The 17,291-nt window shown below is 38.2% G+C and overlaps 1 protein-coding gene across 3 annotated transcripts in view; it reads left to right on the top strand.

Moving 5' to 3' along the window:
- Window positions 1–16,582, top strand: part of LOC142223961 (glutamyl aminopeptidase-like) — a 65,335-nt gene extending 48,753 nt beyond the window's left edge. For 2 of the 3 annotated variants that reach the window (XM_075293764.1, XM_075293771.1), the window contains exons 3-12: window positions 10,747–11,335; window positions 11,463–11,610; window positions 11,675–12,116; window positions 12,171–12,268; window positions 12,333–12,622; window positions 12,963–13,106; window positions 13,165–13,250; window positions 14,959–15,364; window positions 15,432–15,710; window positions 15,779–16,582. In XM_075293764.1, coding sequence (XP_075149879.1) covers window positions 10,747–11,335; window positions 11,463–11,610; window positions 11,675–12,116; window positions 12,171–12,268; window positions 12,333–12,622; window positions 12,963–13,106; window positions 13,165–13,250; window positions 14,959–15,364; window positions 15,432–15,710; window positions 15,779–16,190 — 2,894 coding nt within the window. In that variant the 3' untranslated portion in view covers window positions 16,191–16,582. The remainder of the gene's footprint in view (window positions 1–10,746; window positions 11,336–11,462; window positions 11,611–11,674; window positions 12,117–12,170; window positions 12,269–12,332; window positions 12,623–12,962; window positions 13,107–13,164; window positions 13,251–14,958; window positions 15,365–15,431; window positions 15,711–15,778) is intronic. The other variant, XM_075293780.1, reaches the window with a different exon arrangement.
- The last annotated feature ends 709 nt before the right edge of the window (window positions 16,583–17,291 follow it).

The following is a 17,291-nucleotide window of genomic DNA, read 5'->3' as shown; positions in this document are numbered from 1 at the left end:
CGAAAAAAAACCATCTCTCAGGACACGACCGAGCGAGGAGTCGAACCCAGGTTTCCTGCGCCGTAGTCCAACACACTTCCTCTGAGCTATGAAAAACAGGCGATCACTGTTAATCCGTTAACAGCAGCTGCCCCATTAACAGTGACTCACTTAACAGCGGACAGAGCATCAACAGCGCTACCTCAAACTAATGATCTGCCCATAAACCCACTCACCCAAGCACACAAAGAAGAAAAATCATTGCAAAATAAAAAAATAAAAATTAAAAATAAATAAAAAGTAAAAAAAAATAAAAAAAATAATTCTATATTTAAAAAGAGGATGACGGGTATCGAACCCGGGCATCCGGAGTGATAGTCTGACATACTCTTCACTGGACCATTGAATTTGCATGCTAAAACAGCAACCACATAATCGATAGCAGAGGGTTCAGGCTAATAGTCGATTCATACGCAAAGCTGAGAAGTAAAATATTAAAATACCAATTGCTAACATTACGGTTCATGCTGCAAAGAAAATATCAGCAGTTTACGCAATTGCCCACTAAAATAGAAATATCTCAGATACTTATGTTAGCGAAAATTTCATTTAGATGCCCAAATCCTTATGTCCAACCTTATGAGTTGAACGGGCCATATAAGGAAACTATTTCAGCTACTTGCGCCACTACATATACCCCCCACCAAGATCAGCCACCAGAGACTACCAGGAAATGACGGCTGATACCGCAAGTAGATGTTAACTACTGTTTAATATCCTTTGCATGATATGTGCCTACTAACTTCCCTTGTAGATCCTCAAGCTCATAATAAGAATTACCAATTTTCCGACGTATGCGGGCCTTTAAAAATGTTGGAGCCAGCTTAGAGTTATAGCCTGTCTCAAACTTACTCTGACTGAAATTCCTTCTAAACACTTCCTGACCAACTTTATACGTAACCTCTCGCGATCTAAGGTTGTATGCCCTCTCGTTTCTCTCAAATTGTCTCCTCATAACCCTAGCCGCTTTACTCCTTACGATATCAAAAGAATCAGAACGATCAAATCGTACCGAACGATCCTCAAGTAAATTGAGCTGTCTTAACAAGCGATAGCTAGATGCATTCGTCACCATATGCTGGCCAAATGCCATAAAATATGGAGATGTTCCAATGGATGAATGAAGTGATGATCTTAGGGCACATGAAATACTACTCAACTTCTCATCCCAATCCTTCTGATCCGGGCGAACGTATGCCTTAATGGCCGAAAGAACAGAGCGGTTTACCCTCTCAGACGCATTCGCCTGAGGGGAATGAACAGCGGTATAAACATGAGATACATTATAGGACTTCAACAAGTCATTAAATTTATTCGCCTTGAACTGAGTACCATTGTCGGATACAACAATCTCAGGAACACCAAAAGTATGAAACAGATACTCCTCCATATAATTCACTATAGCATCAGCGGTAAACTTACGAACGGGATGAATAAAAACAAATTTGGAAAAATGATCCAAAACGATAAAAATACCTATATGTCCTGATCTCGACCTCGGATATGGACCCAAAAAATCGACATACAATTTCTGAAAGAACCGTCTAGTCTCCCCAGTGTCCCCCATTGGCGGTCTCAAAATCTGGTTCGAATGTTTCGTAGCCTTACAAACCTCACACGAGTTGATATAATCACGGACGTCATTCACCATACCTGGCCAGAAGTAAAAACGCCTGATTTGCTCAAGTGTCTTGTTAATGCCTGCATGCGCAGACATGGGATCGTCATGGTGTTTCCTCAAAACGTCAGGTACAAGACCCTTAGGAACCCAAAGCTTCCATGCTAAATCATCAATAGTTTGTTCCCCGACAGCATGATCAGTCCTTCTATATAAATACCCATCGACAATTTTCAAGTCAGGTGTGGAGTCGATATTCTTTTCAACCCTTTTCAGCAAGTCAACATAGTCATCGGATGAAAAATGAGTAGATTTTAAATCTACAAAAACCCCACGGTTATTCCCTGCTTCGGACAAACCAAATATCTCGGACAAGTCATCGGTATTGACACGTGAAAGTGCATCAGGAACTACATTCTGCGACGCCTTTCTATGCTCTATTTTAAACCGATATCCCTGAAGTTTTAAAGCCCATCTGGCCAGCCTTGTACTTAAGTCACTCTGGGACATGAGCCACTTTAATGATGCATGATCAGTGACCACAGTGAACTCATGACCTTCGACATAAGCTCTGAACTTTTTAATGCTCAACATGGCAGCCAAACATTCTTGTTCGGTGACACTATAGTTACGTTGGGCTTGGTTAAGTTTCTTGGACATGAAAGCTATGGGAAACTCTTCACCCTCCGCATTTTTTTGCACCAATACTCCTCCTATCCCTGTTTTGCTAGCATCACAGTGTATATAAAACGGCTGTGAAAAATCTGGGCTGTGTAAAACAGGAGCTGAGCACAGAATGGATTTTAATTCTTCAAAAGATTTTTGGGCATCATTGGTCCAAACAAATTTTCGATTGACTTTGAGAAGATCAGTAAGTGGGGCAGAAATGGCAGCATAGTTCCTAATGAACTTTCTGTACCAACCTGACATACCTAAAAATCGTCTAACTTGTTTAACAGACCTCGGCGTCGGAAATTCTGCGATGGCCGCTACTTTGTCCGGGTCTGTTCGAATTGTCCCGTCCCCAACTACATGGCCTAAATATCGGACTTCAGTCATACAAAATTTACTCTTCTCCACATTAATAGTGAGACCAGAAACTCGTAAACACTTAGCTACTTCCTTTAAAACTTCAACGTGGCGATCAAATGTTGAAGATACCACTAACAGATCGTCCAGATACACCAACACTTCTGTCCTAAGAGACGCTGGTATCACCCTGTCCATGAGCCTGCACATGGTCTGTGGCGCATTGCACAGACCAAAGGGCATTACCTTAAAGTGATAAAGCGGTCTCCCAGGGACAGTAAATGCGGTTTTACCTTTCGACGATTCGTCCAATGGTATCTGCCAAAAGGCATCCTTTAAGTCAAGACTGCTGATATATTCAGCCTTAGGCAGACGGCTCAAAATGCCGTCTATATGAGGAAGTGGATAAGCGTCTCCCTCAGTCACAGCGTTCAGTTTTCGACTGTCGAGGCACAGTCTATTCTTACCAGGTTTCCTATGCAACACGATTGGAGATGACCAAGGACTGGTCGATTCCTCAATCACGCCCATGGATAACATGCGATCTAACTCATCGTAGATTAGTCTCTCAATAGCTGGAGACACAGGAAAATGTCTCTGCTTGATGGGCTTGGCCTCACCCGTATTAATAACATGGCAAATCAGGTTCGTTTTTCCCAACCCCTCTTTCGCGAATGACGGAAACAATTCAATAGCTTTCCTTAATTCAACGATCTGATCAGAAGACAAGTTTTTATCAGTAAAGGTATTATCCACACATGACAAAAAATTCGAGGCACAAACAGTAGGAAATAACGCCGAAGGAAGTAAATCGAACGATCTCCAAAAATCAATGCCTAAAATTAGGTTCTGCGATAAACTCGGAACAATGTAAATTGTCAAGAGCAATGTCCTTCCACGAAAACTTATTTCAGATTGAACAACCCCCGCAACATTCTGAGGCCTACCGTCAGCAGTATTAACAGAAATATTCAACTTTTTATAGGGTACCTCAGAACTAAGAAAATCCAACGCCGCCTGTGCTCCTAAACACGTCACCGAAGCACCCGTATCTAACAAACCCACCATACATTTATCTAGCAAGCGTACCTCAGCATATGGCCGAACGTCACCAGGCTTTTCCAGAAATGACACAGCAAAGTTACGTTTACAAGACTTAACATTCCGCCAAAAATTACGCATACGGCGTTTCGACCTGGCCAATACTGGTCCGTCCTTAAAGATCCGTTCACGAACACGATAATAATTCTCCAAACGCAAGTGTAGTGGTATTAATGGCCGTGGTCCTAACAAACTGGGATTTGTATCTAAATCATTTGAATTGGGTGTAATGGTATTCCTATCCGATTTCAAAATTTTAATTCCATCACAAATTTTATTTCCTTGGTGGTCGCATTCGTTTAAACTTGACTTAATCAGGGTATGGTCAACATATGAATGGCTAGGGTTGATTATTGGGTTTGAGATGACCGTGGACAAGTGTCCTGATTGGAGGCACTTTTCTGTGCCAACGCTTGGAAGTTTTTTGAAGCCCCATTACACTTAAGGCAGTTCGGTTTATACACCTGGGGCGCACCACAACCGTAACAAAATATGGACCTCTCTGCTAAACAGTCCTGGTATCTATGGCCGGATTTCCGGCAATTCCAACAAGTCAGCGCAATCTCAGATACTTCCTCATACACAGGCATTTCCGGTTCCTGAATCTCAATCTCAGAAATTCTCTTATTAAAATTACCTACTCTGGAATTGGAAACTCCATGCTTCCGGTGTATGTCCTGCATAAAAAATTCCCGTCGCCTACAAATCTCACGGAGCTGACCCACTGACGATATGGTCATGTTCAAAATTTCGTGTTGAATTTCAGGTAAAAGATTTCTGCGCAAAATCTCAACCAAAGTCCTGTCATCAAGAGGTTTATCAAGTCTATCAACCAAATCAATAACCGATTCGTAGAAACTATCGAATGATTCATTGACCTTCTGTTTCCTGTCACGGATCAATTCTCTGAAATCCACATCAGTCCTCGAATCCCGATATTGATGTCGCAGAGCCTTACAAAGCTCACACCAATCGATATTACCTACTGTACGATGAAACCTCCAAAACCAATCACTGGCTTTCCCCTCAAAAAGAGCACTCGCACTCCTGCACAAAATCTCAAAATTACCGTCAAGAGTCTGCTTAGTCAAAGCCTCCACCCGATATATGAAACTATCAACAGGTAAACATCCAGCACTACCATTGAACTTCAATCTCCAATTAGCCATTATCTGACTAACCTTATCAGGCCTAAAAGCTAGCTCGGAAACAGTACTCTGGCCATTAGAACGAGACCTGCTCTCCAAAGGAGCTGCTGAGCCATTACCATTAATGAAGCTATGCCTATGTCGATCATTACTGGAAGGAGGCAAACCTAACAACTGCTCAAGGGTTCGCTGCTCAACATCAGGCAAAGTGCGCATAACCGGGTTAGAAACTGCAGCAGGAGATGATGTACAATTCATTTGCGGGGGAGGGTTGGGGCACAAACGAGAAACATTCGCGTCAACACTCTTTTCCACCAACGTAGTAATTTGTGAAGACAATGTCGACAAGAGGTGAGCCTGTTGCTCCTGCATTAAAGCAGATACCAATTCCTTAACCCCCTCAATAGTTAAAGTTGACATAGGCTGGGTAATATCGGACTGTATCCTGGCCGACTGACCAGAATCCTGAGGAGCTGACTCTCCAGTTCTACTAGCATCGAAATTCTTAGCCTTTGCATAGGACCGAGTAATCATTGATGAAGCCTGCTTCTGGCCACTACCAGAGGTCTCTGGCTTGCTACTTTTCGTTATCCTTGCCCCGCAAATCGGACAGTTCGAGCTGCTCTTAATATGATCGAGATACATATTTTATGAAATGCATGATTACAAGGTGATTCTGTCAAAGCGGACGGACTGGTGATGAGAGACTTGCATATCCCACAGGTGGGATTCTCATCAGAAATACCTGCCAAAGAAAGATCCTCCGTACTTCTAGCGAGACTCATACCCACAATAGTAATTTAGAAATTCAAGAGAAAAAAAATAGATAAATAAATATCAAAAAAAAAAATCCGGACAGAAAGTAAACCAACCTAAACAATAAATTATAAAAGAAATGCTTGCACCAACTCCCGAGAAAAATTACCAATTATACAAGCAGAAAAAAATATCCCAATTAATAGAAAACTCTCTAAAAAATATATCAAAAACTATAAACAAAAGCAAATGAAATCACTCTGAATACAACTTTGATTTGTTAAGGTAGCCGATGGTAAGGTAGAGTTATTAAAACAATATAAAAAAAACACTTCGAGGAAATCAAAGCAACAAGAAAAAAAGATATAAAAAGAAGGCAAAAGTAAAGGCAAGAAAAGTTCACATTTGGCTAATCACGTCATCACTAACACAACTATATTCCAAACCATGAAGAGAGAAAGTGTAGAATTGTCCCAAAGACTTCTGTGTCAAGGTTAGAATCCAACCAAAAGCCAAATATCTAACTTCCTAGAGCATAGAAACCATATTGACAAATCAACTAGAATCTGAGGCAAAGTGGGTTGATTTCCGGTTATATTATGTAGCACCTCTGCATTTCCAAAAATATAAGTTCCAATGAAATCACATCACAATGATAAGAAATGAAAAATAATAAGAAAATAGAAAAGCAAAAAGAAATGAAGAAGAAAAATTAGGACCAGAGTGAAAAAGCTTCGATATTTTCTTGAGAAAATACCAAGAGTCAACAAATCAAAATCCATATATATTTCCGATTCACTCGGGCCCCACGTTGGGCGCCATAAAACTGTAGCATACGTCGGTCCACTGAAAAAAATCATAGTCCCTTATCCTTACTCAAAGGTCCAAGGCAATGGCACGCTTCTGGCCAGCCTTATTGCTCGTCGGATGGGGTGGGATCTTGCCACCTTCGAACAAGGAGATCGATGCTATAATTTAAAAAAATTGTGTTGCGTGCGGTTGTCGCAGGGAAAATGGAAAAACAACAGACAAGATAGAATCAGGGTTTAGAGCACCTCGAAGTGTTCAGGGTCTGTACTTAGATGTCATTCGTACAAACATATAGCCCGCCCTTCCTGTTTACCCTAAAAATCCGATATCGAACGAAAATAACTGGTAAACCCACACATTGTAACCCTACCCTTTTACCTTCGGCCCCTACAAATCAAAATCGAAAATATTTAGTTCATATTCATAGAATGAAAATCCATATATTTAATCCAAACAAGACCAAAAGTTAATGTCGAAAAGAAAAAAAATTCATTTAACTATAACATTCATAACAGTTTTCCTTGATACATGTAAATGGTAGAACATTATAGCCGAGAGCAAATGATATTACAGATTAATTACTATAAAAAGAATTCAAAATTCACAGACTCAAATTATATGCAATAACCAAATTATAAAAAAAAATAAATTATTCGTAAACTTTCCTATATATAAATAGAGCTATTTTTACTAACAACGCGGCAACATTAAAATCGGAAGCGAAAAGAAAAAAACTACCAGTATCTGCGAGATTTTATCACGAATGTTAGACGAAAAAAAATATTTCGATACATTTAACCTAATGCAAACAAAACAACAACCACAATCGTGATCATTAGGTCTTTGACCCACTATGTTATTCTTCACACCGATATAAATGTTAACATGCGGGGCAAATTAAAATCAAATGAATTTTGGTAAATTTATTGTAATTTCTTCGATATTATAGGTCGAAATAGGTTTGCAAGCCAAGTTATATATACAAATTTTGATTCCACGGTAATATTTTTCAATATAGTAATGCTATGCGAACGGATAATCATTTAAAAATCATAATTGCAATTTCGTTACCGAAATCGATGCACATATATAATTAACATCAAGTCCAGTGCTTCCAAAACTGCGCATGACTATTTGTGTAACACCAACATGGGAGATTAACAGATTCAACAGAAGTATGTTATTGTGCATTCGTTAGCATAGCAATACTACAATTTAACTAAAGTGTATATGTATTTAACGGCAGGATTACAAGGACTATTTTAATTAACAGTAAAAACACATTTTCGTATGAAAAACAGGATTCAAAAAGGTATATAAACAATATTATTTAAATTAGTTTATATTTTAATATTTTTCTGAATTTATACGGATCAACTGAGAGACTCAAATAACGGGAGTTATACGAGTTTCTCTCAGCATACAAACTGCCAAAAATACATATCACACAAGTACAAAAAATAACCAAAAGAAAATCTTGATCACTTACTTTGAACATATGCTGCTATCCAACGATGAAAGGCCTTTCAGGGGTGGTGAGCAGGAGGGGGTTTTGTTCACTTTGAATATATTCCTGTGGTATTATTTTTCTTTTGTTTTAATTGTCCATTCACGTATATATTCATATACGAATGTTATGTTCTTAATGTCTTTTTGTTTGTTTTTTTTATGCACTTTAAATATTTTTTCTTTAGTTATATTTATACCGATGGAAGCAAAAAAAATAAAAATTTATTCCAACCGTTATGTTTCAAAAATTATGAAAACCGATTTTTAGCCGGAATCTGTAACTTCGAAGGGAATTACTTAAAAATTGAAAATTAATTGTAGATTGACTTTAAGTTTTCAACGCTTCACTTCCGATTAATTTTATGCAAACTTATTAAACTATATTAACAAATATTTACACCTCAAATTTCAATCACCAAGTTTCAAAATCAAAGGATCAACCGAAAATACGGTGTTGTTATGATGGTTTTTTTTTTTTTCCTCAAATAGGATATCAGGACGACAGAAAGGCTAAAAATCCAAAATTGTTATTTCACTCCACTTTCTGCACAATTTACACAGCCCAAGAGCCCAACAAGGTATTTATCAGCCTAAGATACCCGACGGACACAATCACCGCGGTATTGAGCCTTACCGACGTCACCAACTCGCAAACCGGCACTAACAGCAACCCACTGATAACTGTGCTCTCCTATCGAATTTGGTTTATTGGCAAAAATAGGAGAGCAATGGTGACAGACGAAAGGGGTCTTCAAAGCGAATCTGTGGAGGAATTGAGAGTCTGTTATATGTATCATTCCTTCGTCCAAGAGAGAAGTGTAAAACAAAATTACCATTTATGTTTAGCCAAGAGACTTTGGAGCGTAAATGATATTGGACAAAGCCCAACAGAAATAACAGGGAGCCAACGATATCCAACCAGCAAAAGGCTAATTCCAAGCAAAATCGCCCAATAACAGATAACCTCCAACTAAAGCTGGAGAAATCTTCGGGTTGCAGCAAAATTTAGTTTCCCTCAAAGGATCTTTGTTGTAGAATTTTCCCACTCGAAGTATCCTTTAAGTCTGAAGCACAAAAAGAAAAGTATATTTTCTCAACAAGCCAAATCCAAGCAAAGAAAAAGATATCAGTTCTCAAACAGTTTAGGGAAACTTACATGGCTGTGATCAACAACGATGAAAAAGAAAAATTCCAACTAAAGAGCAATAGTTTGCCTTCCACGAGAAGTCAATGTGCCGGATACCAAAATTCAAAGGAAACTGTGGAAGATGGCTATCACAGCACCCCCTTTTCTACCCTTTCATAACTCCGAAAAGAACCACATCGGCCATTATCAAACAGCATCATACATTTTCCAAGGACAATATGGCTCCCCATTCCAAGAAATGCTCACTCATACATCCCAAAAATATTAATGTGGTCGTAAAAGCTACACACTTTTGCCATCAACATAGGCAAATTTTCACCACACGGACGAAAAAAAACCATCTCTCAGGACACGACCGAGCGAGGAGTCGAACCCAGGTTTCCTGCGCCGTAGTCCAACACACTTCCTCTGAGCTATGAAAAACAGGCGATCACTGTTAATCCGTTAACAGCAGCTGCCCCATTAACAGTGACTCACTTAACAGCGGACAGAGCATCAACAGCGCTACCTCAAACTAATGATCTGCCCATAAACCCACTCACCCAAGCACACAAAGAAGAAAAATCATAGCAAAATAAAAAAATAAAAATTAAAAATAAATAAAAAGTAAAAAAAAATAAAAAAAATAATTCTATATTTAAAAAGAGGATGACGGGTATCGAACCCGGGCATCCGGAGTGATAGTCTGACATACTCTTCACTGGACCATTGAATTTGCATGCTAAAACAGCAACCACATAATCGATAGCAGAGGGTTCAGGCTAATAGTCGATTCATACGCAAAGCTGAGAAGTAAAATATTAAAATACCAATTGCTAACATTACGGTTCATGCTGCAAAGAAAATATCAGCAGTTTACGCAATTGCCCACTAAAATAGAAATATCTCAGATACTTATGTTAGCGAAAATTTCATTTAGATGCCCAAATCCTTATGTCCAACCTTATGAGTTGAACGGGCCATATAAGGAAACTATTTCAGCTACTTGCGCCACTACAGTAAGTTTATAAGTATATAGTATACAAGTATACATGCTTATTGACAGCTGCTACTTATTACAGGTCCGGTATTGTATTAGATTGTATTAGAACTTTTGTAAGAAACCTTTAGAAATACATACTTTCTGGGATTCTAAATGAAATCAGCTTTTTGTGTCATTTCAAGTGAAGAATGCGATTTTACCCTTATAAAATCACATTTAAACCTTAATTTTTTTAAATGGAACACAATTAATTAAATTTAATTTTATTACTTTAATAAATGCAAAAAACTGAACTGAAAAGAAGTTTTTTTTTTTAACTGAAATTTAAAATCTGAAGAGTTTAAATCAAAAAACTGAACTGAACAAACAGACTGATTTCAACATCGTAATTTAAACTTAAATGAAACGAATTTCAATCTGAATTTAAATTGATTTGACTGGGTTGGTAAAAACAATTCCTAAATGTGTTAACGGTAGTGATTGAATTAGAACTTTAAACCTTTAGAAATATACGTCTGGGATTCTAAATGAATTCAGCTTTTGTGTCATTTCAAGCGAAGAATCCTTATTTATAAGATATTATATGATATTCATATTTCAACCTTAGATTTCTCGTATAACGAGACGATACTGCAAGCTAGTGAACAACAAGAGTTTTCCACTATCAACGGAGGTATACCATTATCCACAAAACCAATTCTTCGTTTTCGTCCTGTAGCTGAGCCAACAAAACCACCAGCGAACACTTATCGTTTCAACAAAACGACATTGGCTCCCAGCATCATGAATACATCGAAAATATGGCAGCAATTGTCATTCCGTTTGCCACGGGAAATACGACCACACAAATATTTGCTAAGACTACAACCGGATTTGACCAATAAGACATTTTCCGGCAATCTAACAATAAGACTGGAGGTATTGAAACCTATATCATTTATACCACTACATTCAAAACTTCTTAGTGTGGAGACCAAAGATGTACAACGTCTCGACGACGATATGAAACCGTTACGATCTATAGAACCATCATTGACTTTCGAACATCCCCAACTGGAGTATTGGGTAACGGAATTTGCAGAGCCCTTGGAAATAGGAAATTATTCTATGCAATTGGTCTTTAATGGATCACTGATTGATCGGATAGTTGGTTTATATCAAAGTTCATATTTGGATAAGAAACGTAATGAGAAAAGGTATTTAAATTAGCAATGGGGAGAGGGATAGTTTAAGGCCATGCTTGTATTTTAGGAAAACAAAACTCTCACCTAACTGATTTTTCATTGTGATATTAAATTTACTTTGTTTGATTAATTTCTGCAGAAATATAGCAACTTCCAAATTTGAGCCCACCTATGCCCGACAAGCTTTCCCTTGCTTTGATGAACCAGCAATGAAGGCCATGTTCACCATTACTTTGGTCAGACCTACTGGAGATGGTTATCATGCGTTATCTAATATGAATGTAGAGGTAAGTGGTACTCTGCAATACTCTATAGCACATTGAGATTAAATTTTAATCCATCTTGTTTTAGAGCGAGAACGATCTGGGAAATGGATTAACTGAAGTTCATTTCGCCGAAAGTGAACCAATGAGCACATATTTGGCCTGCTTTATTGTCTCAGATTTTGCTTTCAAAGAGAAAACCGTACGTGGTGTTTTGCAAGGAGCTCGAGATTTCCAAATGCGAGTATTCTCCACGGCTGCCCAAGTCGATAAAGTGGACTATGCCTTGAATGTTGGTGTTGGAATCACAGAGTATTATATCGAATACTTCAATATTTCATATCCTTTGCCTAAACTTGATATGGCTGCTATACCAGATTTTGTTTCGGGTGCCATGGAACATTGGGGTTTGGTAACTTATCGTGAAACGGCTTTGTTATATGATAGGTCTATTAGTGCCAGCTCAAATCAACAACGTGTGGCTACTGTCATTGCCCATGAATTGGCCCATATGTGGTTTGGAAATTTGGGTAAGTAAATTCAGCTAGAATTTGGATGATTCAATAATATCTTTTTTTTTACAGTTACCATGAAATGGTGGAATGATTTGTGGTTGAATGAAGGTTTTGCCAGTTACATAGAATATAAGGGCGTTCATCATATTCATCCAGATTGGGATATGGTGAGATTTTATTTTGGTTCAATTGATAAAAGTACACTTAATATATATTGACATTTTTTTATAGCTTTCCCAATTCCTTACTGCCGATTTACATGGTGTCATGAAATTAGATGCTACTCTAGCCTCACATCCTATTGTCCAAACGGTAGAAAGTCCCAGTCAAATTACCGAATTATTCGATAGCATTACTTATTCAAAGGGAGCTTCGGTCATTCGTATGTTGGAAGATTTGGTAGGCCCTGAAAAATTCCGTAATGCCACCACCAACTATTTGAATAATTTCTACATGACCAATGCCGAAACCAATGATTTCCTTACTGAAGTTGAAGCACTGAATTTCGATTTCGATGTCAAGTATGTATTTTTGTTAAATAACTTGCATTTATTCCTGTTGTCAGCGTGGGCGTTAATTTTGGCCAAATGGTCAAAAATGAATTATGGCTCAATGGAAACAATAAAAAGATTATAAATTGAAAAAAAAAATCGTTGTGAAAAGTAAGCAAAACTAAAACGAAAGTGTTTAGTCGAATTTTCCAGTTGATTTAATTGTAAGTCTTTTTGGCCAATAAGTCAATTTGATTTTGAATCTTGATTGTCTATCTGTCTCAACCCCATTGGTGACACCAAGAGGAATAAAATCTTCACTTATTAATTACCTCTCTGCTTCAATTAAAGTTAATTTCATTTGTTTTAGATTGATCATGCAAACATGGACTGAACAAATGGGTTTGCCTGTAGTCGAAGTTAAACGTAATGGAAATACTTATACCCTAACACAAAAGAGATTCTTTGCCAATCCTGAAGATTACAATGGCATTTATAATGATTCTCCATTTAAGTATGTTTGAAGTTTACTATCATTTACATGTTGAATAAAATTCATTTTTTCTTTTCAGCTATCATTGGTCTATTCCAATTACCTATTTCACCAAATCTAATCAAGAAGTCCAACGCAGCATATTTAATTATAATGATAATGAATGTAAGTAAATATATACCTGTATTCTACCGCGTAGTTACTAGATTATTTGGTAATAAGAGTTTTTGCTTGGTTAGCATAGTCATTTCGTTCATGAATGGAAGGTATACAAATATATGGCTTTGAGACCATACAAAGTATACATGTCTTTGGAATCATTCATTAACTAGCTAGGGTGATTCCACTACTGAAGCTAGACAAAGGCTCTAGCAAGGGTGATTTGTACAGATCGATATCCCTTCTATTGTCAGTAGCCAAGGTACTTCTGGCACTACTCCTCCCCAGCCTTTTCCAGCTGCCAACCATCAACATGGAGTCCGTAAGGTGCACAGTATTACGAAAGCTTTACATGTCATTTCAGTATACATAAATAGGGGACTCAACCAGCACAAGCCGTGTCACAGGACAGTACTCATTGGGCTTGATCGAAGTCTTTCGACACGGTCAACCATGTAGAGGACATCAAGAACCGGCAGGAACCAAATATCGGGTATTTATGTGGGCGCCAGACGTATGTGGATTTTGCGGATAAAAATACCAGACCCCGTACAGTGAAACGGGCATAGGCAACCAGGAATGTAGGTTTTGAACTTCAATTTGAAGAACGCCTCTTTATCAGGCAGCATACCAGGCAGGTCTGAATATGATTCTTAAGGATACTGTAGCTAAAGCTGTGAGAAGCTAGAAGGTTCATTCTATTTTTCGCACTCGATCACCGCCCATAGGACCAAAGGAAAGAGACCTTCTGCGGCAGTCCAGTGTAGTTTTGTCCCAACTAAGATCAGACTAGTGCAGCCGCTTCAATTCCTACTTATCAATTATTGATTGAACGAAGCTGACGTGTGTTCCATCTGTAACAAATGGCCACATGACACTCGGCCTCCCGCCCACCCGACTCATCACCAGATCACACTGGACATATCCTGGTTCGATCTAATACCAAACAGTTTTTCAGCGGTGGATTTCCCACTTCAGTAATGCAGGTGACATTTTTGAATGTTTCAAAACTTCTCTAAGTGGTTTCACTGCAACGTGGAACGCCATTCGGACTCGGCTATAAGAACGAGGTGCCTTGTCATTGAGCTTAATATGGAATCGGGCAGCACTCAGTGATAAGAGAGAAGTTCACCACTGTGGTATCACAATGGACTGAATAGTCTAAGAGAGTCTGATACATTGGGCTGCCACCTAACCTAACTTGGACATATCCTTTGTCGCAGAGTTCCTTGATCTGAATACAAGCTGGTGGACCAATAAAAAATCTGTTCAGCTGATAAAAGCTTATAGCTGCGTTTTTGGCAGTCGATAATTGCGATGTCTAGGTCTAATATGTTGTACTCCTGGCTATCCGTCCATTATATAAACTAAAATAATACATCGCTGGATTGTTAAAAATGTGGCCATAGAGCCCAATCTAGAAATAAAGGACTGATATGGCCCCGTTTCTGTATGTTATACTTTTTATCTTTTAGTCTTTCGCTTTAGATTGAACATATAAAAATGTCCGAAAACTATAAAATTTCAAAAATTGATTGAAGAGCATAAACAGAGATGAAAATTGATGGATATTTCCGATATATCCAGAATGTAGTTAAAATGATGCTATGTTGTTTTTGTTTTAGGAATATCTTGTCTTTGAATTTGTAGCTTTATTAAAAAAAAAAAAAAAAAAAAAAAACAATAAACGGTTTCTCGTCTTTATCCATTTCAGTAACTATCACCACTCCAGCTGCTGTTGAATGGATCAAATTCAACAAAGATCAAGTCGGTTACTATCGCGTCAACTATCCCATTGATATGTGGAGGTCTTTAATCACCGCTCTCAAAGAAACTCGAGGAGATTTTAGCTCTTCCGATCGTGCCCATTTAATTAATGATGCCTTTGCTTTAGCCGATGCTGGTCAATTGGATTACAGCATAGCTTTAGATTTGAGTAAATATTTGGAAAGCGAATTGAACTATGTACCCTGGAATGTGGCTGCCTCACGTTTAAGCGGAATTAAAAATTTATTATATTACACTGATATGTATCGTGATTTTGTGGATTATGCCCGTGAGCTTTTGAAAAATGTTTACAAATCTGTAACATGGAATGTTAATGATGATCATTTGCAAAAGTAAGTATAACACAGGGAGGGAAGTGTGGGTATGTCAATGAGATGTTTCCTCCCTTTCCTTTTTTAGCCTATTACGTGTTACCATTTTAAATGCTGCCTGTGGTTATGGTGAACCTGAGGCTTTGGAGGAAGCTGGTCAACGTTTTACTGCTTGGTTGGCCAATCCTTCGGATCGACCCAATCCAGATATTAGATCGACCGTCTACTATTATGGTATGCAAAGTGTGGGCAATGAGAACATCTGGAACCAGGTATGGGAATTGTTTTTGGCCGAAACAGATGCTCAAGAAAAATTGAAATTAATGGAATCATTGGCTGCTATTAATGAACCATGGATTTTACAACGGTAAATAGAATTTGCCAAGTATCCATTGCTACCTATGCAGATGTTTAATTCACCTTCTTCTCGTTTAGTTTTATAAATTTGGCTTGGAATGAAAATAATGTTCGTGGTCAAGATTATTTCACCTGCTTGCAATACATTGCCCAAAATCGTATTGGTCAACCTTTGGTATGGGATTATGTTCGCGAAAATTGGCCACGTTTGGTTGAGCGTTTTGGTATCAATGAACGTTATTTGGGTCGCATGATTCCTTCGATTACCTCCCGCTTTGCCTCTCAAACTAAACTGGATGAAATGGAATCTTTCTTTGCCAAATACCCTGAGGCAGGCGCTGGAACAGCCGCCCGTAAAGAGGCTTTGGAAAATGTTAAGAACAATAAGAAATGGTTGGAACAAAATATGGAAGCTGTTGGCAAATGGTTGGCCGAACAAAAGGAGAATGACGCTGAAACTGAAGTGACCACTGTTAATAGCATTAACTAATTTGCCAAAAAGATATGATCTGCCTTAAGCGGCATTGTTATAAACATTTTGTAAATGTATTTTTATCCATCATTCAAAAGCCCCACACCATTGTTTTTTTTTTTGTATTATACACTTATCTGCTTTCCTTATCCCTAACTTTTGTTTTTATCTTAGTTGTTTGTTTTTACGACAGTTGACAATGTTCACATGCTAACATTGCTGTCTAGTGTTTAATAGTATTTTATTTAATTGTAGCTTTTTAATTTCATATAGAATTTACACAAAACAAATTTTAATGAATTTTATATGCTTAAAGTCTACCAGTAGTGCATTATCAATTGGATTAAACGATTTCGAAATCCTGTTATTTAGAAAAAAAAGAAAAAATAAAGAAAATATTTAAAAAAAAATTATTTTGAATTAGTTAGTTATGAAGGCGCGGTTGATAAACTTACTGGAAAAACTGTCGTCAACAATGGACCGGGATGCCATGATTGTACAATATGATACAATTTCGACGCCGTCAGGTGGAATAGATCATAGGTAGATATTGAACAGTGCCGGAGATGGCACCCCATCTTGGGGATCTCCCTATATCACTCTACGAGGTATTGACTTCTTATCCCTAAATTCCACATACGACAGGCGCCCGCATATACAGAACCTTGGTTCTTGCCGGTAGGGGACGTATATTCAAAGTCCTCGAAGAGCCTGACATGGTTGACCGAGGATCGGCCTATGAAACGGCAGCTGAAAAAATCTCTACAAGGCTGGGGAGGAGTAGTGGCTCAAGTGTTTTGGCAACTGACGATAGAAGGGAAATCGGTCTGTACGATTCACCCTTGCTCAAGCCTTTGCTTGGCTTCAGTAGTGGAATCAGTCTACCCATTTTCCAGACATCGGGTATAATAGGCTTCTTCTTTACCATAGAAATTCTGTCGTGGCCCAGCACATTGGATGGTTTGATGACATTGGTAACTTCGGTTATGGTAATTTGTGGTGTATCATTGACTCGGCTCTCACTGTTGACCCCAACTTACTTGTTCTTGTGCCTAGGAGCTCTAACCATGTGTTCCGCTTGTGTTCGTCGATTATCTTACTAATTTCTTGTTTCAATTA

The sequence above is a fragment of the Haematobia irritans genome, chromosome 1 (genome assembly GCF_050003625.1).
Source record: "Haematobia irritans isolate KBUSLIRL chromosome 1, ASM5000362v1, whole genome shotgun sequence".
In the NCBI taxonomy this organism is placed as follows: Eukaryota; Metazoa; Arthropoda; class Insecta; order Diptera; family Muscidae; genus Haematobia; species Haematobia irritans.
This window is presented reverse-complemented; position numbering and strand designations above follow the sequence as displayed.